At 36.2% G+C, this 22680-nt stretch overlaps 1 protein-coding gene across 1 annotated transcript in view; it reads left to right on the top strand.

The window, feature by feature from the left end:
• The window catches only part of LOC115511232 (neurexin-1-like), a 699173-nt gene that overhangs the window by 634394 nt on the left and 42099 nt on the right, over positions 1-22680 (top strand). Inside the window, 1 exon segment of the mRNA XM_030311788.1 lies at positions 22066-22081. Coding sequence (XP_030167648.1) covers positions 22066-22081 — 16 coding nt within the window.

Genomic DNA, 22680 nt, shown 5'->3' with positions numbered 1-22680 from the left:
GGAACTTCTAAATAGTCATTTTTTAGATGTATGTTATTTATATTAACATGTGATGGATTTATTTTTGTTATTTTATTTTTTTAATTAATTTATTTTTGAGAGAAAGAGCAAGCCTGAGCAGGGAGAAGCAGAGAGAGAGGGAGAGAAAACTCCAAGCAGGCTCTGAACTGTCGGTGCAGAGCCCAATACAGGACTCAAACCCACAAGCCGTGAGATCATGACCTGAGCCAAAATCAAGAGTTGCTTAACTGAGTGAGCCACCCAGGTGGCCCTATTTTTGTTATTTTAAAATGAGTTAAATGGGGCGCCTGGGTGGCTCAGTCGGTTGAGCGGCCGACTTCTGCTCAGGTCAGGATCTCGCGGTCCGTGAGTTCGAGCCCCGCGTCAGGCTCTGTGCTGACAGCTCAGAGCCTGGAGCCTGTTTTGGATTCTGTGTCTCCCTCTCTCTGACCCTCCCCCATTCATGCTCTGTCTCTCTCTGTCTCAAAAATAAATAAACGTTAAAAAAAATTTTTTTAAATGAGTTAATTAATATTTAAACTTTTTTTACTTTCAATTTGTAATCAAGCAAATATTCATAGATATTATCTATATACACAGAAGATTTTTGGAGTCTTTAATGATTTTTAAATGTGAAAAGAGTTCCTGAGGCTAAAAAGTATAAGAAATGCCATTTTAGAGAAATGCCAGATTACTTATCATGACCATATGTGCTGTGTGTCTTCTGGGGTTCTAGAAAATGTATCACTTTATTTAGGTCCAAGTAACATATTATTAAGCAAACATATTTTCAAACTGTCCATAATTCATGATACTAGGTCTTTTTCTTCTTTCATGGTAGTGGTCTCTAGAACCTAATATGTTTTCTTCACAAAGTGAATGGGTTTTTGATTTTCTAATATCAAGTACACTTCCTTAGGTCATGTCATAGGATGATTCTGTCTGCTGTAGCTATGTTTTAAGCAATCTATTAATAATCATGATTTAACTTCTAAAGTGAGTGTGAATATTTTGTTTTAAATAATAAGCAGAGTAGATTCAAGATTCTCTGAGGTAACAATACCCTCACTCACTTGCCTCTTTAGGAAACGAGAAAGAATAAGGCCATAGCCAGCCTGCTGGGTATATGCCTGGGCGTGTGTCACACCTGTGAATTCCATTCGTCATGCTTGTCAGCGTGGACATGAAGTTGAGCATCTGTAAGGCAGTTAGTGTTGCATTTATGGAAGTGACGAAATGCAGCTCACACCAATGATTCCATTGGTTTTGACTGATCAAACTGGAGTCCACATATAATTGACAATTGAAATAAAGCCTAGCATTGTCCAGAATGGGCAAAATAGTACACTGTAGAACACAATGTAGCATCTTTCCCAGGCTTTGCATGAATCTGTACATAATTCGAAAAATTCTAAAAACAATATTTACCTTGCCAGAGCTTTTGGCCTTTATTAAATACAGAACACTAATTGTTTCCATAGTGAGTGAGCTGTGTCAAAAATCAGACTTGAAATAGTCGATGCAGTGCCTAGCAGCAACTTCTTCATGTTACTAGTTAAAGATGATTGCTACTATTTATTGACCACTGAATATATGCCAGTTTTCCTAAGTGTTACATATTCTCTCACTTATACCTTATGGGAAATCTCAAAATCTTTGTATTGCCATTTTTCTCATTTTATGGCTAAAGATGCTGGGACTTAGAGAGGTTGAACTAAGTGATCTAAGCCCCGAAGTTAGGTCATGAAACCAGATCTGTCTGATTTCAGTGTCTATGCTTTTACCACTAACATACTATCTTCCATCTGGCCACATATTACATGCATTTGATTGGCCAAAGGGATTCATTCCCTTTATTTCATAGGCAAGGACACTGCAGCATAGGCAGATTAAGTGGCTTGTACAAAATCACAGATTAAGAAACAAAGTCCATATCCCCTCACTTTGTTCCTTAGGTGGCCATGTGGAACTCAGTACAGCATATGGACCCTGAAGTCATCCTTTGTCCCTGAACTTTCAGAATGTTTACTATGTAATATAGTTTCTGTGCCATTTGGCTTTGGCATTCTGTGCCAAGATACTGTGTTAGAGTGAGTGTGTGTGTGTGTGTGTGTGTGTGTGTGCACATGCACGCGCCCGTGTGTCTGTGTCTGTGTGTCTGTGTGTGTGTTCTTGGTGATGGGCTCTTTTTTTTTCTTCTGTATTTCCCACACTTTTTTTTACCTAGTTAGAGTGTAATATTTATTAGTTGACTGATTGAATGGTTAGTGAGTGAATGGGCCATTATTTCACTTTCCTGGGTATAACTTCTAGAAACTGCCAAGAGCTACCAGGTAGGAAGGAAAACAGCAGCCCCCACCATCTGCCGCTAATTTCAATAAGAGTCTTCAGATATTATTTATTTTTCATATTTAATTATTCATAAGCATTCTTTCAGAAAGAAATGTTTCTTTTGCCAGCAAAGTTGTTTGTTTTAAAATCACCAGTCTGGTTTATACTGTTTATTTAAATGCTCATTTTCTCAGTTTGATTAAGTAACAAAATTCAGCAAGGTCTAATGATTTCATTAGAATGAGGGCTAAAATGTGACTCAAAATATGTTGGTACTGACTGTGGTGCTTCCACTTGCTAGAAACGTTTCTATGCTTTAGATTTCTTATTTTTCAAGTTTTAATTATGATATACTTCCTTCTATTTCTTACCAGGTTTTGGTAAGGATAAAATGAGTTAATTCACAGCATCATGGCAGCAAGGACCCAGAAGTAGATCAGTAAAAATATAAAACTAAAGACCTACAAAATAGTTAAATATAAAAAAAAATTATAAATATTACAAAACCTACAGTAATACAAATGCTCTTAGGACTGGGTGGTTTATAACAGAGTTAGTGAAAGGAGGCCTTTTTACCTAGAGATACAGGAAGAGGCTTGGGTTTGTGTATCACACTGACCTATTCATTCATTCATTCATTCATTCATTCCTCATTTACTTAACAAGCATTTATTGAATGCGTAATAGATGCCCAGCCCTGTGCTAGAGGTTAAGATTCCAATGACGAAGTGGACAGAAGCTCAACCATGGTGTTACTAATAATCTAAGAAGAAGAAAAAAAAACATACATCCAAACTACAACAAACATAAAATCATTTGATAAGTGCTAAACTTGGTATTATTACAAAGTACTATGGGAACACAGTGGAAATAATGACTAACTCTGCCTAGGGGCTTTGGGAAGTCTGCAAGAAAGAGTAGCATTTGAGCTTGGTACAAAACAATGTGTAGGAGTTTACCAGAATTTTTTTTTTAAATGGGAAAAGGGCACCTCTAGATAGAAAAAACATGTTCACACCAGTGAAGATGTAATAGAACATAGCATGCTGGAGACAATGTGAAAATTAGAACAAGTCTTTTGAAAAGTACTTTGGCAGATTGTTTCAAGATCTATAAAAACACTTATGTCTTTAGACCAATAATCCCACTTATGGGAATTTATCTTATAAAAAAATACAAAGGAAGAAAAGGGTTATTTACAATAGCAGAAATATAAAATTGAGATGGATCCATTATCCAAAAACTATAGAATAGTCATGTAATTATAATGTACCATTTTGACTATTCTGTTATTGTTAGAATGATAATATCCTAAGTCAAAGTGGAAAATGTATAGGCCATCATATTAAATTGTGAAACACTAAATTGTATCTTTATTATATCCATTTAAAATTATGTGTGTGTACAGATAAGAAATGGAAAAGAATGTGAAATGAAATCAAAACAATAACAATAGCATTAACAACAAAAAGTTTTGTGAAGGTGGTGCTATGTGAATTGATGTTTTTTTTTTTTTTCCAACGTTTATTTTTTTTTTTTTGGGGGGGACAGAGAGAGACAGAGCATGAACGGGGGAGGGGCAGAGAGAGAGGGAGACACAGAATCAGAAACAGGCTCCAGGCTCTGAGCCATCAGCCCAGAGCCTGACGCGGGGCTCGAACTCCCGGACCGCGAGATCGTGACCTGGCTGAAGTCGGACGCTTAACCGACTGCGCCACCCAGGCGCCCCGAATTGATGTTTTTTAATAGATTTACTTTGTTGTGGTCCTATCATTTACTAATTCAACTCATGGTCATTGACTGTTTCCCATGTGCTAAAAGCATTGCTCAGTTCTCCAGTTGAAAAGATAAATGAGCTTATTATTTATATGTATATATTTTTATTTTAAAGAAAAGCACTTTTATATTTCCATGCCTTTGCTAAATAATTAACTCTACCATTTTCAAGACCCAAGTTGAATGCAGCATCTTCCAAAGGGACCTTTTCAGAATCTCTCCATCCCATCATTCTTAATCTCTCTCTACATTTTTCAGACTTCTGTCCCTCAAAATGAAAGACGTTGTGCTTTAGGAGTTGAATTGGATAATTCAGTATGTCCAAGGAGGTGTCATAGTGGGCAGGGGTGGATCCACATAAGTCTGTTTCTCAAAGTAAGATCTAAAACAGCCTGCCTCAAAATCACTTGAAGCACATGATAAGCATGCAGTTTTTCACTCTCATCACTAGAAATTATAATTAAGTAGATCAGGGTGGGTCCAGAAAATTAGCATTTTTAACTAGCACTCTAATTTTTAGGCATCTTATATTTGGAAACCATTGCTACAAAACATTAAATCTACATGAAATAATTGCATCTGCCTACCAGAATGTTATTGTGTAACATTATATTTATATGAGTGACCAGTTGAGAATTTCTCTGTTCACTGATTTTCTAATAATGTTATGTTCAATCCAAGATGAGCTTTGTTTCCAGCTTAGGTTTCACAATTTTCTTAATGGAAAATATTCATTCTTTTTTTAAAAATGTGTGTTTATTTATTTTGAGAGAGAGAGAGAATGAATCCCAAGCAACTCCTTACTGTCAGCATCAAGCCTGAGGAGGGGCTTGAACTTGCCAACTGTGATATCATGACTTTAGCTAAAATCAAGAGTTGGACGCTCAACCAATTAAGCCACCCAGGCATCCTACTTATTCACTCTTGATCAGTAAAAATGTGTGGTTTTTTTTTTTGTTTGTTTTTTTTTTGGTTTTTTTGGTCCATGTGCTTCTGTGCATGCATAGGATTATGGAGTCATTTGTAAGCTTCTTGTAGATATCTCTTCTAAAATTCTTTTTTAATATTATTTATTTATGGGAGACCTCTGAGAAATAGAGTGCAAGCAGGGGAGGAACAGAGAAAGAGGAAAACACAGAATCTGAAGCAGGGTCCAGGCTCCGAGCTCGGAGCACCGAGCTCCGAGCTCTCAGCACAGAGCCTGACATGGGACTCGAAACCACTAAATGCAGGATCATGACCTGGCCGAAGTTGGATGCCTGACCCACTGAGCCACCCAGGTGCCCCATATAGATATCTCTTCTAAGTCATTCTTGGTGCTTAAGATATCATCGTATGGTCCATAATCAAGGAGTAGATGAGCAGGGATAAAAGAGACTTACATTTGATAATATCTGGTAAGCTGTGTTCACTAAAAAGCAAAAGATTCTCACAATCCATTAAAGTACCTCAACTATTTAAAAGGTTTTGTGTTCTTTTTTTCTCTAGTCCTTTTTTTTCTTCCTTCCTTCCTCCTTTCCTTTCCTTCCTTCCTTCTTTCCTTATACTTCCTGCCTCTTAACAGACTTGACCATGGACTGAGTATGGCTTTTTTGCTTAATGCTTTTCATCAATCAGCCGCCAAAAATATTTGGTCACTGATGGCTGTTTGGTAAAAGGCATTGTCCTACTCACAGTATCCTGAAAGAATCAGTTCCTTTTTAACATTGTCCTTCAGCACTTGAGTTTGGATCAAAATGAACAATTAGTCATTCTTCTATCAAAAATTTTTAAAATGTATAGTATGTCAAAAATTTCAGAAAAATCTTCAAAACGAGGAGTTAGGGACTAGCAGTATAAATCCCAACGAGATAAATCTGAAAAGAGTATGCTTTAGCATTATTACCCTTTGACCTTAAACTGGCCAGCCTAGAAGCCAGCTGGGAGAAAAACAGTAAGAGAAAATTTCTGTACAGTGTGTGCTCGCTTCATCTTCATGAATCATTGTTGTGCATGAAATGGGCTGGGATTTCTTTCTGGGTGGATTTATTGTCTTAAACAATTGGGGAAACTTTGCTATGATTTTAGTGGATTCTGATCTCTTATAGAAAAGGTCTAGAGGTCTCTAGATAGGTCTCTAGAAGTCTAGAGAGCCATCCTAAGGAAACTCTCTCAATACAAATGAATTCTTAGGATATGTAAAAAGAGCCTGCTTGTATAGCTGCACATTCATGGTTTCTAATTGCTGCAATGTGGTAGGGACCAAAACAGCCAAGTGCCTTAAATAATTCTGACTGTAAAAGGGTCACTCTATTCTCCAAAATGTTACTAATTGCATATTTCTTCTATGCACATTAATCTTTCTCACTCCAAAATATTTTCAACTAAAATATCTTTACATTGTAAAGTCCAACCTGGGAAACTGTCTCTTACTGGATGTCTCTAAAGTATCTGTATTTTTTTATTGTCTGCTGTGGTCCTTCTCTCTGTTCCAATGTCTCACTTGTTGAATATTACTCGTAATACTTTTTTTTTTTTTAATTTTACGCCTTAAAAAAAAAAGCTTCCTATTTCCATTCATTGGAAATTCTGTTGACATGACTTTTCTGGAAGAAGAATTCTCAATTTGTACTCCAAAATGATCTTGAGGTTCTTATATTATGGAGGTGGGATGCTTATTTACAGTGCAGACTTTCAGGACCCATCTAAGTCCAAGACAGAATTACTCTCTGGGGAAGGGCCCAGAAACCTGGATATTTAGCATGTTTCCTTGTTGGTTCTTATGCAGAGTAAACATACCGAACAACTACTCTGTAGCACCAAGGTTACTTCTGATTTGGAAAGAACATTTGATAGGTAGTCAGTAGACTTTCAGTTGCTAGTTTCATGGGTCTAGATGTCATTTAATCCTTCTGAGTTTCAATTTCTTTTATTTTTAACATTACTATAATAAATTTTAGAGTACAGTGTTATCAAAAAGATTACATGAGGCATTGGTTTTTGTGTTTTTACTTTTTAAAAAGCAAACGTACCTAGAGAAATAACCAGTGTAGAAGGAAAAAACCCCACAAGAACAGAGTAGCAGAAAAAAATAAGATTTAGAATATATGAAATTTTACTTATTTTGACATTAATTCACTTCCTACCTTTGATGTGTACCTGCATATATTAAAGTTATAGTGAACGGAAGTTGAGTGGTGCTCTATGGCCTGAAACTAGGACTGCCATTTATAAGGAGAAAAAGCAAAAACAATAAAAATTTTAAACTAAAATAATCCACTATGATTTTCTACCATTTCTATCTGTTCCCTTTTCTTAAAAAATGTAAATGGTCCAGAAGTTTCCCCACATATATTCTCTCACAACTAGCTTACTTCCTGACATATGTCTTTTAAAAGTCAGCCAGGCATCCTACTTCCCATTCATCATAACTGTGGTGCAAATACAGACAAGAGAATTTGATTAAAAAAAAAAAAAAGCCTTCAGCAGTCACGCATAAATCTTCTGAAGGAGGAGACTCAAAGTTTCTCCTTTTGTGTTTCATATCCTAGAAATGCTCATGGGAGGATCATACTCTTTCTTGGATAACCCAAGCTTTCAATGCCTTAATCTAGGATCATGGGGTGAGCTGGGAGGAGTCTTTGAAGCCATCCTTGTCTCTTATTTGACATCATTTTTCCTTTCCTCTAAGTCTTACTCTGGTTGATAATTATGGTGATTTTTGGAAGCATCTTGAAACTTACCAGTGTCATGTTCACTCACTGACTAGACTGGGAAGAATTCTACTGTCACTTAATTCAAGCCAAGTTATTTAACCTCTCTGCATCAAAATCCTTCATCTGTAAAATGAAGGAGTTTGTCTATGCAAACTATAAAGTTGTAAAAATCTAGCTAAAGACATTTATGACATGCAGTGTTCTCTTACACCACACAGTATGTGATGGTATCTGTAGATCTGTGGCTCTTTTTTACTTATCTCTTTCTTTTCTCCCTCCCTCCTCTGTCTGTCTGTCTCTGTCTCTGTCTCTGTCTCTCTCTCTCATCTGCTTTCTCACAATATTTTCTGGGCAAAAGGAGCATTAATTTGACCTAAAACTGCTCCAATGTCCTAGTCATCCAGGTGGCTTTGTGTCTCAGCTCTGCTGCCCTGACCCCGAATGCCACAGGCTTGGCCAAGTGTGGAAATCAGCATGACAGGAGTCACAGAGAAAGTGCCTGAAGCTGTCCTGAGAACTCTGTTCCCAGAAACCTTGTCTGTGGGTGGAAATGACCAGGTGGGGCCTGGAGACCAGGGCTGCAATGTTTCTAGGGGATGCAGTGTAGCTTGGCCTCGTTTGTGAACTGTGATGTGGGATGGTCTGAGATAGCAATTTGTCCACTTGCTTGTTCACATGTACACCTTTGTGGACTATAAAGTAGCCGACAATGGTAAATAGCCTAAGAAGTATAACTTGAGGGTCAGGAAAACCCCTTCCCCTTCACATAGTCTCCAAATAGCCCTCTTGGGATCCCTGTAAATACTACCTTTTATGGCCACACCTGTAAAGATCCAAACATGAGGAGTAAGGACCTCAAGTCTTTTGTATTGTTTAGTTCATTGGGATTAATTTCTCAGACCGTTTGTTTAAATTAAAAACAAAACTATGAAAAGTGGAATATAAAACCCATCAACAGCATTTGAAAAAGATCCTAATGTTTTGCCAACACACTTGTTGCCAACAGGCTTCCTGGTCACCACCCTAGGAGTTTTTCTCTTACCTCCTTTGCCTGGTTCCTGTTTCTTCTTCCTCATGACTTCTTAACTATGGAGGGATCCAGGGCCTGGCCCTCAGTTCTCTCTTCTCCACCTAAACTTTCTTCCTCACCACTTTATAATATACACCTCATAGTAAAGAATACTTTTTGTTTTAAACCTCTTTGTAAATAAGGTAGAAAAGCCTAATATTTAGAACACGGTTTCTCAGTCTCACTATTGACATTTAGAGACAGATAAATCTTTGTTGTAGGGGCTGTGCATTGGAGGGTGCTTATCAGCATCTTTGCCACCACCCACTCTAGATGCTTGTAGCACCGCCCCAGCTGTGACAACTAGAAATATTTCCAAACATGGTCAAATGTCTCCTTGTGGACCAAATTACCCCCCCCCACCTCATAAGCTACTGTTTAGTGTAACTTTGTGTAGAACACAAAAATCCTTTAATAATGCAAATTATAAGCCTTTGACTGAATTTAGCCAATTCAATATTTTTTAATGTTTATATCTCTTAAAGTACTAGGAATCTGAACAACAGCCACAAAAGAGTGAACAGTGGAATCTATAAGCCAAGTTCTGTCTCTTGGATAAAAGAAGCTTGGGCCAAGTAGGAAGCACAAGAAAATGGATTTTGTTTTGTCTTTAGCCCTACACCACTATTGGTAAAACAAACAAACAAACAAAAAAACAAAAACAAAAAACAATGAAACAAAAAAACAACACATTACTTTGCCTCTAAAGCAGCAGTAAACAATATCCTACATTAAAATTCATGGTTAGCTCTGCCACTTCTTGCTAATTGCATCCTGCTGAGAAAACTAAGGCTTGGAGGGGTTAATTTGCCCAAGTTCTGCTAATTAGCCAAATCATTTACTTCTCAGTCCTTCATGTTCTCTAAGAATCAGAGATAATTTAGGTGAATTGTCACTGCATATTGTAAAGCTCTTAGCGCCTGTAAGTTTGTATTGTTATAGGCATTAAGAGATGAAAGAGCTGAAAGTTTAATACGGTTTGGGGAGGTCTTCAGCTAAGATTGCCAGAACCTGTCTCTGGCAACTCCCTTCTTGCCCACACCTACCCTATTAACATGAAAAAAGCAAGCCACACTCCCTTCTCTCTCCTCTCCTTTCCCCTTAACACTTTTGCTCAAATATCTACCAGCCACATTCTTCTAAGCCTAAATGAATGTAGATGCCATCATTTTAAATAATTAATTTTGAATTAGAAAAGTAATACATAAATTGGATGAAAAGCATATAAAACGGTACCTATGCCTCGGTCTCACCTTTGAACCCAGCTCTGCTCCTCAGATTTAACCACTATTAACTGATATTTTAGGTCTTTTTGGAAATTTCCTCTGCATATGCAACTATATTTCATGTGTGTAAATGTGTGTGTATGCGTGTATATAAACTTTAAACAATTTTAAAAATTGCACCTTTGATTTTTGTGTAAATAACATTACATCTTAGAGATCTCTTCATATAAGTACATTTGAATTTGCCACATTATATTTTACAGCTGCAGAGTATCTCTACTGTAAGACTCTACCATAATCTATCTAATCAGTCTATTATTGATGACTAGATAGTTTCTACTTTTGGCTATTGCAATACTGCAATGAGTAGGTTTGATGATGCTTTATTACTGTAGTTTTCTTTTTGATGAGAAGTGTTCTGGGCCTTATTTTTTTTTCCTTTAAAAAAATAAAGTTTGATTATTGAGGATTATGTTATTATTGAATAAGTAGGCTAAATAGAATGAGCACAAAACAATATGCATTTTAACAAATTTGAAAAATGCTTTATTATTTCCTGATAGTCAATATTGAATAAGGGTGGATAGATATTTGCAGAAAACTTGGCAGGGTTCAGTGTTTCAAGAATGTGTTTAGAAAATAGCTCCCAAGACAAAATGAATTTTGGAATTTCAGCATTCTAAACTTCAGTGACAATTTACTTATGATGGCACATCTATCAGTATTTATTCTCAGATTTTTTTTCAGTAGTGTTGGGTCACTCTAAAGGAATTAATCCTTGAAAATGTATGGATATAATTAAAACTGGGCAATGAGGAACAATAAAGAGAAGTGCCCTGGGTACTCTTTCTATTATTCCTGAAGATTCTTCATTGTTTCTTTTGAGGTTTTTTTTTTTCTTGTTCTTTTTAATCTCCATGATATTGCCATTTGAAAAATACTGTGGTCTCATCACTTATAACCTTACCTGTCAGACTGGATACAATCATCTCAGTTACCTTGAAGAACTGTGCAACATATCTGTTATTGCACAATGATCACTGGAAGCAGATGTATTGGGGTATATAGTTCCATATGGTATTCCAGATGTGTGGATCCTTTGCTTACCAAAGAATTATTTTAAATTTCAAAGGAAAGACCAAAAAAATGAGTCCATATTTCCATCACTGGATAACACATTTGTTCTTCTGGCTTTAGGAAATGAAATGTACATTTGGTGGTAGGTTTTCGTTGTTGTTGTTGTTGTTGGTTTTATTTTTAATGATTGATAAAATGGCATATTTATTGGGATTTAAATCGTCTTTAAAGAGGAACAGTTCTAATTGGCAGAAAAGCATAATAAGGTACTTCTGATTGTTGCATAATTGCCTTTACAAAATCATCCCATAAAAATACTCATTATAAACTTGGCATTCAAGAAAAAAGTCATTCATTAACTTGGGAATAAAATTATAATTACAATTATAAAGCTTTGCGGCCATCCTGTTAGGAGGGTTGCATGCTAATTGCACAGTTTAAGCTTCTAATTTAATATTAGGTGAAAACATGATAATCATCTGAAGGGAAGCACATAAGAGTTTAAGGGTTGGGATGTTAAAAAAAAGTTTCCCTTCTGTTTTGCGATCGCATTGGATTAGAAAGCAATATAGAGAAAATTCTCTGCGCATGAAAAAAAGGTCTTTATTTGGGTCGCATTTAGAGGGATGTCCGTTCTTCTATGCAGTCACAGCCAGGGAGTAAATTCAACAATAGCAGCGATGCTTACTTTTTGAGCAGGGCGCGGGCTGGGCTGTGTACCAACAGCCTCGTCAACTGCAGACGGAACTGCAGCATCCCTTCCTGCAGTAGGGCGTCAGCCATTGGTTCCTCGGTGACACGTGACTGATAGAGCCTTTTCTGTGTCTTTTCTCGCCCATCTGTGTGCAGGGCACTGATAGGCCAGGCTGATGCGCAGGCAATTTATCATCTTGATCTCCCACTGAGTCAGGGAGCTCTCCTGTCACCAGTATTGATTTCAGAGGATGGACTAAATTTCCTAGGATTTCCATTAAGAATTAAGAAAAAAGCTCTAAGCACGCAGGGTAGCCAGACAGACATGGATATGAGATGGCACTGTGAAAACTCGCAGGTAGCTTCTTCTCTCACAGCCGGTGCTCAGCACAGCTTAGAACTGCAGCATGCAGGGTTTAAGATACCAGAAGGCTAAGAACAATAATAATGAAAATAAGAATAAACTCTCTTGGATAAACTAATTTTAAGATTTATGTTACAATATTTATTTTTGGAGATTGCATGTCAAATTTATGCACGCTCTATATGAAATATAGAAACGATGCTTTAAATCTTTTAATGTCCTTAAACCCTGAGCATGATTGCTTCTAGTTTTGTTTGCTGCTTTTTGTGAGCTTCAGAGGTTTTTTAGCATGCTTGTGGCAAAAACAACCAAAAATTGTGTGTGTGTGTGTGTGTGTGTGTGTGTGTGTGTGTGTGTATATATATATATATATATATATATATATATATATATATGTATTAAGTTGGTTCAAGTAAAAGCATGAATAAAAGCTGCTTTCAATACTTGCCAGACTGCTTTATTATCATTAATGACTTGGTGATATTTTTGCCTAAATATGCTTAGATTCTGACCATGCATGCTTTTTGCGGCAGAGTGGGTTTTCGTTGAGAATTTGTAAAGCTGGAATGTCTGAATTAAATATATGTTTGGTACAACAGAAAATGTATTAGTGGTCAACGATTAAACCTGATTAACTAATGGAAATATTTCATGATGGTAAGATTTAAGTAACATTTATTTACACTAGTTACTTCTTTCTGAAAAAAAAATGCATGTCTGGGATTAATGAAAGTGTTTATATTTTTGAAATATAAATATTGATTATTTCAAAGATAGTAAGATTTTAATTTTTAAAAATGCATCAAGGTAAAAAAATTTCAAAAGTATATATATATATATTTTTTTTATTTTAGCCTATGAAATGATTCTAAACCTGCTGTTTGTGTATGCAAGAGATCATGTGCATGTTCATGTGTGTGTGACTTCTTTGGGGAATTGTTTGATACCCTCCTGGCTAGTCCTTATTCCTGTGAAAAGGGAAAAAGCCCTGGCATTCATATATTTCCTGGGCCCATGGGAATTAGAGCCAGTAGAAGCAAGAGTAGGGCCAGATGGGATTGGCATGCTTGGCAGTGAGTACAGACAATAGGTGGGGGCGGAGCAGATGGAGAACAGAAGGAATTGCATATCAGAAAAGGGGAGCCGGGAGGGGAAGAGCGGGCTTGATAGTGAAGGAAGCCTGCCCTCTCTTTTCAAGGGAACTCCTGACTGCATCTTCCTTTAATTATGAGATACAATGTCATGTCTGTTGTAACAAATATTTTTCATTAAATTAGGGAAGGAATCATCGAGTAGGGAAGGAATCTTACGAATAGAAGTTGCTTCACCAGATTATAAATGATGTGTTGTCTATTGGTTGTTGTTTGTAACCTTTTTCTCTTTGCCGTGTTCAGGAAAAGTAGGAGCAAAATTAAAATTAAACTATTGTATTATTTGGGTTGGTGGTATCTAGATATAAATGTGGCAGTAACTACTAAACTTATATGAATCACCTTAGATGATTCAAGCATCTCTAGGGGTTGCTGACTTTTTCCCTAAGTAAGCTTTTGATTCTGAAAATATTAAGAGCCCATGCTGACTAATCTACTATTATTTTACTTCTAGCTTATAAATAGAGGTTCATTTCTAGAATAACTTTGAATGTTTTATTTAAGTATTTGTTGATTTTTTTTTTAGGAAGCTTGGGATCTTTATTACCAATGTTTAATTCAAATTCTGAAATGAAATTTATCTCTCAGAATTCTCTATCAAGCTTTCTGTCACCCAAATGCCCAGAGAACTGTGCAGTCTTTGCCCAGGAAGGTCAAAGGGCTGGGGAAAAAAGTGAAAATCAATTTACTTCTGAATTCTATAATTTTAATAATTCTTACAAAATTTTAAGGTGAACTTGGACACAGTTTCCAGTCCTGAGTGCAAATGAACTTGACCAAAATCATGCTGCCAAAATATACCAATAAAACACAAATTTTAAAAGTTTTAAATATACATCTTTTGATTCATGGGTCACCCACAGCTCACTCAATCATTTGATTAGTGGACCTTGCATATGGAGAGAATTACCATTTTCCAAGTGAACTTTTGCCATGTTGCATATTTCTCTTGACTTACCCTTTGGACCTTGGCTTGAACCAAGGTCCTGGATAAGAGAATGAAAACTTTACCTTTGACATCTTGAGGTATTCAAGATAATTTACTCAGATCACTTATATTAATTTCCCCAGCGCCGAAGAATTGAGCCAGTTTCTTATACTTTATGCAATCCTTTTCCTCCTTGCCCTTCTCTTAGAAATTAATGAAAGAGTCCACTAAGCAACAAAATGTTCCTCACTTGGCAAATTCTGTCCAATGTTTTTTAGAAAGAAATAGAGCCTGCAGACAGAATCTTGGATAGGTATTTGTAATTTTGAGGGTTGACTGGTGTTCCCTAAGTAAGATGACCTAGTGTTAAAGAAGAAATGTTTTCACTGATTTGCCCAATCAAGTTTGCATAATAGGCTAAACACCATGTAATCCTTACAGGCAAAGTGGAATGAAACTAGAAGAGCCCTGAAGTGGTATTAAATGTCTGGTCAAAATAGTATTTGGGCTCAACTGCCAAGCAAATTTCTCACCAAGACATTAACCAGGGAAATGCTTACATATTTACATAGTAATTAGTGATGTAGCATTGCATATTAAGGATGTTTTGGGTAGTTATGATGAAATGTTACTGTCTGTGTGCCTTCCATATGCTCCTTCAATTTACGAAATGTGCTCATCCCACAGCATCTGGGTGCATTTATAAACTACAAGTGCAATCAATTAACTATATGATGGATGCAGTAGGCAGAATGCTAATTGATGGGAAAAGCCCTCTTGGCTTATACTTTGTAGTTTTCAAATGGGAGGGGGAAAAAACATGTAGCCAAGGACTTTCAGCCATTGTCTATATTAAGTTTAAATGTTTTAAGAACTAAGCTTACTCTGCCCATTTGGAAATAGTTCATTTGAAACAAGACTTTTTCCCAGGCAAAATTGGTCGCTTTTAATTCCAGTATATGAGCACTAGCAAAATTCATAGGTGAACCGTATTAGTGGATATTTAATTATCCTTAGACCAAGTGGTGCCTTTTATTATTTAGTCTTTTTCATTTCCCATTTTCCCTACTTCCAGTCTTTTATTTCTCTGCTGCTTTACCTGTCACTTGTGGATTCAAATGCTATTTGCTCCAGACCTCAATTTTACTACACAATAAGCTGTATATAAATTCAGCAGTGTAATGACACCAAATTTGGCTTTATACATTTTTGTGTGTATTTAGGCTTTCGATTTCTTTGACTTCTACTAAGATTACCATATTGACCTGCAAAGATTGGTTTTACTTTCTGCTATTGTATTTTCATTTACTTGACAATTGGTATTTGAATCTCCTGAAGACTCCCTTGCCTCATCACTCTGGCACAGAAAATGGAGCCAAACACACTAATATCTAGTAGAAGAGCAATTTCCAGTATACAGAATAATTAGGAAAAGCCATAGACAAGTATAAACTGATGGATATCTCTAGTTTCCCTTAACAAATGAAGACAGTAATATATGAGATACCTTCAATTTTTGTGTCATAAATGATGAGTGGTTATCACCATACATTCCCATTTGCTTCTCAAATTTTTTTCCGTTTTTTGAATTCACTTGATTAAGCATTAGTAACTATCTCAGAACTATTTTCTAAAATTAGGTATATGCTTTTCTTTTCATTGTTGTGGTATATGTCTGTATGTGTGTGTGTGTGTGTGTGTGTGTGTGTGTGTATACACACATACATATATATAATTATTTTTTTAATTCCAGTATAAGTAACATGCAGTGTTATATTGGTTTCAGATGCACAATATAATGATTCACCAATTCTAAACATTACTCAGTGCTCATCACGATAAGCGTACTCTTTTTTTAAAATTTATTTTGAGAGTTTGAAAGTGGGGGAGGGGCAGTGAGAGAATCCCAAGCAGACTCCACACTGTCAGTGCAGAGCCCTATGTGGGGCTCGATCTCATGAACCATGAGATCATGACCTGAGCTGAAATCAAGAGCTGGACGCTCAACCGACTGAGCCACCCAGGCACCTCTAAATAAGTGTACTCTTAATGCCCTTCACCTGTTCCACACATCCCTCCTCCCAACTTACCCTCTGGCAACCACCAGTTTGTTCTCTATATTTAACAGTCTTGGTTTGTCTCTTTCCTGATTTGTTTTGTTTCTTAAATTCCACATTTCACATATGAGTACAATTATATGGTATTTGTCTTTCTTAGACTGACTTCACTTAGCATTATACCCTCTAGATCTATCCATGTTGTTGAAAATGGCAAGGTTTCAATCTTTTTATAGCCAAGTAATATTCCATGGTATGTATTTGTGTTGTGTATATATATGTGTGTGTGTGTGTGTGTGTGTATTATGAATATATACATATATGTTGTGGTATATATTTTTTGAAACTACATGTGAAATAACAATGTAATTATTTTTTTAATTTAAAAAAATTTTTTAAGGTTTATTCATTTTTCAGAGACAGAGAAACAGAGCGTGAGTGGGGGAGGGGCAGAGAGAGAGGGACACACAGAATCCAAAACAGGCTCCAGGCTCTGAGCTGTCAGCACAGAGCCCGATGCGGGGCTCAAACTCACAGACTGTGAGATCATGACCTGAGCTGAAGTCAGACGTTTAACCGACTGCACCACCCAGGTCCCCCTGTAATTATTTTTTTTAAGTTAGTGGGTTTTTTGTTGTTGTTGTTTTTAGGGTTTTTTTTTGTTTGATTTTTACTTGAGAGAGAAAGAGAGTGTGAGTTGGGGAGAGGGCAGAGGGAGAAAGAGAGAATCTTAACAGGTTCCATGCTCAGTGCATAGCCTGATCGAGTGGGGCTCGACCCCATGACCCTGGGATCATGATCTGTTAGGAAATCAAGAGTCAGACGCTCAACCGACTGAACCACCCAGGCACCCCTGTAATTATTTTTTGTGTTAACAGAGAGGCTCACATACTTTTCTTACTATTTTCCCACAACTATAATATAATGATGAGAGTGACTTGAATATTATCTTAGGGAACCAAAAGAAATCAGTCTCCTAAAGAAATTAGTCCTAAAGTCTGTATGTTCCCATCTTTGTTTCCACTGCTTTTTTAATTAAAACATAATGGGGTTTGTAGGATACCACAATCTTGATTCTCAGACTTTTGACCAAAAATATGATTACATAAATTCACAGCCTAGATTTACTGGTAACTTCATGGATAAAGTGGGGGTTTAATGCTATGGAAAAATGTCTTCACCTGTGTGATCTCTTCACATTTTTCCAACTGAAAACTCTGCTACAGCTTCAAAGACCATGCCTTCCCAGTCAATTTTCCAGTGAAGCGAATTTGCTTCTAATGAAAAAATATTATATATGCAAAAATATAGATTATATATGTAAATACTATGTATATATAATAAAGTATGTACCATAGGTACAAAACTAAAATTATCTTTATGACTTCAAAATATGACTATGTTATTGTCAGATCAATATTGCATAGAGTTTTGATGTTTTTTAAAAGCACTTCATTTTGGAGTTGCATAGGTATCAATTCTAAATTACTCGTGTGTGAACTGTCTACACAGTGGGTCACCTGCACGACTAGATCTGCTTTCTAGACCACTTACGCTCCCGTTGGCTTAAAAATCATTTTTTTCAAGTACGTAGCATGACTTCTCTTAATTAGCACAGGTAGACTTGAGTGGATCATCTATTCATTAGGTTTATAGTAGAAGTACAACATTTTCAGAGTTGAGTGTAGTGTGTGTGTGTGAATATGTATGTCTGTATAAAACACTGGTAAATATTTAGCTGCTAATAGGTTTAAAGGATACATATAACTAGAAATTTCAGGAAAAACAGCTACTCTTGGGTCTGCCAACAGTTTTCTTAGCCTTCAAGAAGTGTATTATCTCCTTCCAGAATATTGGCAATTATAATATATAAGCAATTATGTCAGTGTTTTTTGTACATTTGATAGTTAAAATATGTTAAGATATCTATTGATATATGTATATAGATATATATATAGATCAATCGATATATAGATATATATAGGTATTAATTTATCTATACCAAAACTCTGCTAGATATGGTGGTTGACTCAAAGGAAATTCAGATATTTCTTGTCTTAAAAGTCCAGTTGAAGAGTCTACAAAAATGCATATAAAACTAAAGTATTGAAAGCTGACCTATTTTACCCTATAGTATCAATTAATGAAAATATATTTGCTGCACATCTGCCATATACTTGATGGTAGTTTGGAGATAGGAGAGGTCACTATGGGTTAAGTAGATACATAGAAGTTGTTCTGTTCTATGTCCCTTGTGTTTGTTTCAGCAGCCCTAGTTATGCAGTCACAAAATAGAAAGCAACACAAAATCAGGTCAAATCAGGTCAGCGACACATCCCATCACACCAGTACCAGCCTCTGAAGTGGTGTGTAATGCAACAAGGGTATTGGAAACAAGCAAGGTTCCAAGTAGCATGTCTCAAAATCAGTCAAGGTGGTTGTTTCCTGTTCTACATGTTCTCAGGGAAACATATGGATTTATTAAAAGCCAGTTTTTATGCCTTGTGAGTAATAAAAGTAAATGCAAAACCTGTATAACTTTTGGGACGCCTGGGGGTTCAGTCAGTTAAGTGTCTGACTTCTGCTCAGGTCATGATCTGTGGTTCATGAGTTTGAGCCCTGCATCTGGCTCTGTGCTGAGGTGAAAGCCTGGAGCCTGCTTCAGATTCTGTGTCTCTCCCTCTTTCTGCCCCTCCCCTGCTCACACTCTTTCTCTCTTGCTCAAAAAAAAAAAAAAATTAAATATGTATAACTTTTTTTTTCTTTAAAACTCACCTGCATATTCTCTTTATTTATTAAAATTAGCCCTCATTGCTAAACATTTTCCTTAAAAAAAAAAAAAAAACAAATCAAGGGGCGCCTGGGTGGCTTGGTCAGTTGAACATCTGACTCTTAATTTTAGCTCAGGTCATGATCTCATGGTGCATTAGTTCAAGCCCCACATCAGGTTCCAGGCTGACAGTGTGGAGTCTGCTTGGGATTCTCTCTCCCTCTTTTTCTGCCCATCCCCTGCTCACATCTTCTATTTTTAAGTAAATAATTTTTTTAATAAGAGAAAATATAAGAAATCAGTTTCCTTTTACTGATGGAATGATTTGGGTATAATTCAGTGTGTTTGTAAATTACCCCAGTAATAATTTTCAATCTGCTTGATTCTACTTCCTTTTCTCTATTTGATTGTTTTCTTTTTGAATGGTACCAACTGTAAAGAAAGTAGAATGTGGATGGTACAGGCAAGAAGCAAGGGTTTGGCCTTGAGTGAAACAGTTTTGAATAGTGATAATCATGTAAACAGTCTACTCACGTTGTTGAAATAGTTATCAATACTATTATTTCCTCGGTGAGTGGTTTTAAATACAGTGAATAATTATGGGGAACTTCATGAACCATTGATTAGTACTGACTGAAATGATAGCTAGTTGTAAAATATCAAATTGAATAGTTCTTGATTACTCTTTAAAATTTCAAGCTAGAGATAGTAAGCTTAGGTCAGTGATGAAGGCATCCATGCAAAAAGGGTTTCCTAGATTCCTGACTTTATGGTTTCCCACATAGCCAGTAAGATTTCAATTGCAATAGACGATATCATTTTAAACAGAAGGCTACTGATTCAATAATAAAATAAATACTGACTTTAGCTTCCCTCTTTCTCTCTCTCTTGATCTCTATCTCTTTCTCTGTCTAGCAATTCTCTAAATGATGCATGAACTCTTTGTAGTGCTTTAGGAAGAAAGACAAGGTTCTAAAATGATAAGATCTAGTAGAAAAGTATATGCTTGGGTGGCACCTGAGTGGCTCAGTCAGTTAAACGTCTGACTTCGGCTCAGGTCATGATCTCACTCATTTGTGAGTTTGAGCCCCACGTTGGGCTCTGTGCTGGCAGCTCGGAGCCTGGAGCCTGCTTCAGATTCTGTGTCCTCCCGTCTCTCTGCCCCTCCCCTGCTCTCTCTCTCTCTCTCTCTCTCTCTCTCTCTCTCTCTCTCTCAAAAATAAATAAACAAACATAAAAATTAAAAAAAAAAAAAAAAAGTATATGCTTGGTTTATTTGAAAGTCTGCAATGGAAGGACATTTCCAAAGACATGCCATGCAAGTGAACATAATACATGTTTTGTGTCTGTAAATATTGCAAATGGGAGGTTGGCTTTACAGGTTACTTTGGTATGGTTGTGGTGGTTATATATATTTTTCCTTTATGAATGTATCTGCATCTTTTTTTTCAATGTTTATTTATTTATTTTTGAGAGAGGAGAACACAAGCCCAGGAGAGGCAGAGGGAGAGGGAGACACAGAATCTGAAGCAGGCTCCAGGCTCTGAGCTGTCAGCACAGAGCTGGATGCAGGGCTCGAACTCATGAACCATGAGATCATGACCTGAGTTGAAGTAGCACATTTAACCAACTGAGCCACCAAGTCACCCCTGTATTTGTACCTTTTTAATGAAAATTATTATATAAATGTCAGTTATGTCAACTTATATGTAATATATAAGATTTGATCTGATCAGTGTGCATCCTTTATATTTTAGTTTTAAAATAAATGCTATAATTTAAATACATAGAAATGCTGCAAGCAGAGCAAGTCCACTCTTCATTCAGCTTCCCCTAATATTAATGTTTTATTGAAGCATTGTCCATTTGTCAGTGCTAAAAAAATTAACATTCAGTGTGCTCTTTGAGAAGTGATTTTTTTTTCTTTTGTTTTGTTTTTAGGCTTTATGCCACTGAGTGTTGTGAAACTACATTTGGAAAATTCCAACATCACTTGTTTTTTGCTTCGTTTTGTTTTGTTTTCCCATCAATATCTAAGAGACTCCTCCTTAATGGACTACACAAAATTTCTGCTTTGAAACATTCAATCAAACATTTTAGGAGAAGAAACAATTAATAGAAAAGCAGTCCTTTTTGTTTATACCTATTTTTTCTTTGCACCTTTATATATGTTGGTTTCATTTTGAAATTGGTCTGGGATTCTCTTTTTGTTTCCTTGTGAAATTTACACCATTGTCAGCCTGGATTGCTCGTCTAAACTTTAGATCTACCCTTACAAACAATCCCAATTCACCTCAAATTCAACATGGTTCCATTGTGAATGGGTTATTTTGGGACTTTATCTAATCTTAAAACATTTTCTTCTAATTGATTTATGTAAAGAGATTGTACTGAAGAAATGTTTACTGCTACTGGTTTGATGAAGACCAACTACTTAATCTGCTGGTACTTGACTTCTCCATTCATAAAATGAGGGCTTCACAACTCTAATACTTTTTTATGATTTTAGAGTGTGAATAAATGTGAATTCCCTTTAAGTTTTTAAAGAAAAATGGCCTTAACACATAGACTCCTTTTCATTTTGTTGAATCATCTCCTTGAATTTTGAGATAAATTTACATCTCTAATTTTATTATGAGAATTTTCATTTTGAAACTAGTGTGAGAATAATTCCAGTTTTGGCTAGCGTTAATTTGAGGGAAAGCTCCTTTTCCATTTCCATAATGAAGAATGCAGAGGCTCGTTAGCATTCTGTGGGCAAGGCTGGTAAATTTCAGAAAATTGGTGATTTGGAAATCTAGAAACTCACCATAGGAAATGCTACAGAAGAAACATCGTTTCATGTTCACATCATCTTGACAAACAAGGAAAAATTTTGCAGTGTGTATATCACAAAAGCAGGCAGAATTCTGTGAAAACAAAGGAAAGGGGCACCATACAGCCTGTTCTTGTGTTCCAAAACCTCTACCTTCACTAAGAGACCTTGGAATTATTTCAAATATATTTTTTATACAGTGGATGCCAGAAGAGCTAAATTATTCATTGTAAGTGAAAATATTTATTACCATGTGTCTAGAAGCTCTGATTCCCTTTCTGGTGTTCCTAATAAGAACCCTGTGGTGTAAAATCATGGGCTGAGTCTACTAAATAATTAGCCACATGAATACTGTACCTACCGTGTATATTTTTAGGTTTCATATCAGTAAATATTTGATAAAGTGGTGCAGTCTGGACTAAAAGTCCTTCATCCCCAAATCAGTTTTACATTCTTCTCTAAGAAGTAAGGTGCCCTGTGGCTTCTAATGGAAGTGGAAAGGAAAGTGGAGACATAAACAATCAACAGCACCATCTGAGAAAATTCTCATCAGTGATAAAGATTTATGAAAAAATAAATTTGGTAAGTGAAAAATAAGACCCTCAGAGGACAAGACTGTGTAAGCATTTCTTTATAAACTTAAAAAAGAAAGTGGATCTATATTGAGAACAAAAGGTTAGATGTATAGGACAAATTATTTTTATGGATGTTCACAACTTATATATAAA

This window comes from Lynx canadensis, chromosome A3, assembly GCF_007474595.2.
Source record: "Lynx canadensis isolate LIC74 chromosome A3, mLynCan4.pri.v2, whole genome shotgun sequence".
In the NCBI taxonomy this organism is placed as follows: Eukaryota; Metazoa; Chordata; class Mammalia; order Carnivora; family Felidae; genus Lynx; species Lynx canadensis.
The sequence above is the reverse complement of the archived record's forward strand: the minus strand, read 5'-3'. Positions and strand labels throughout refer to the sequence as shown.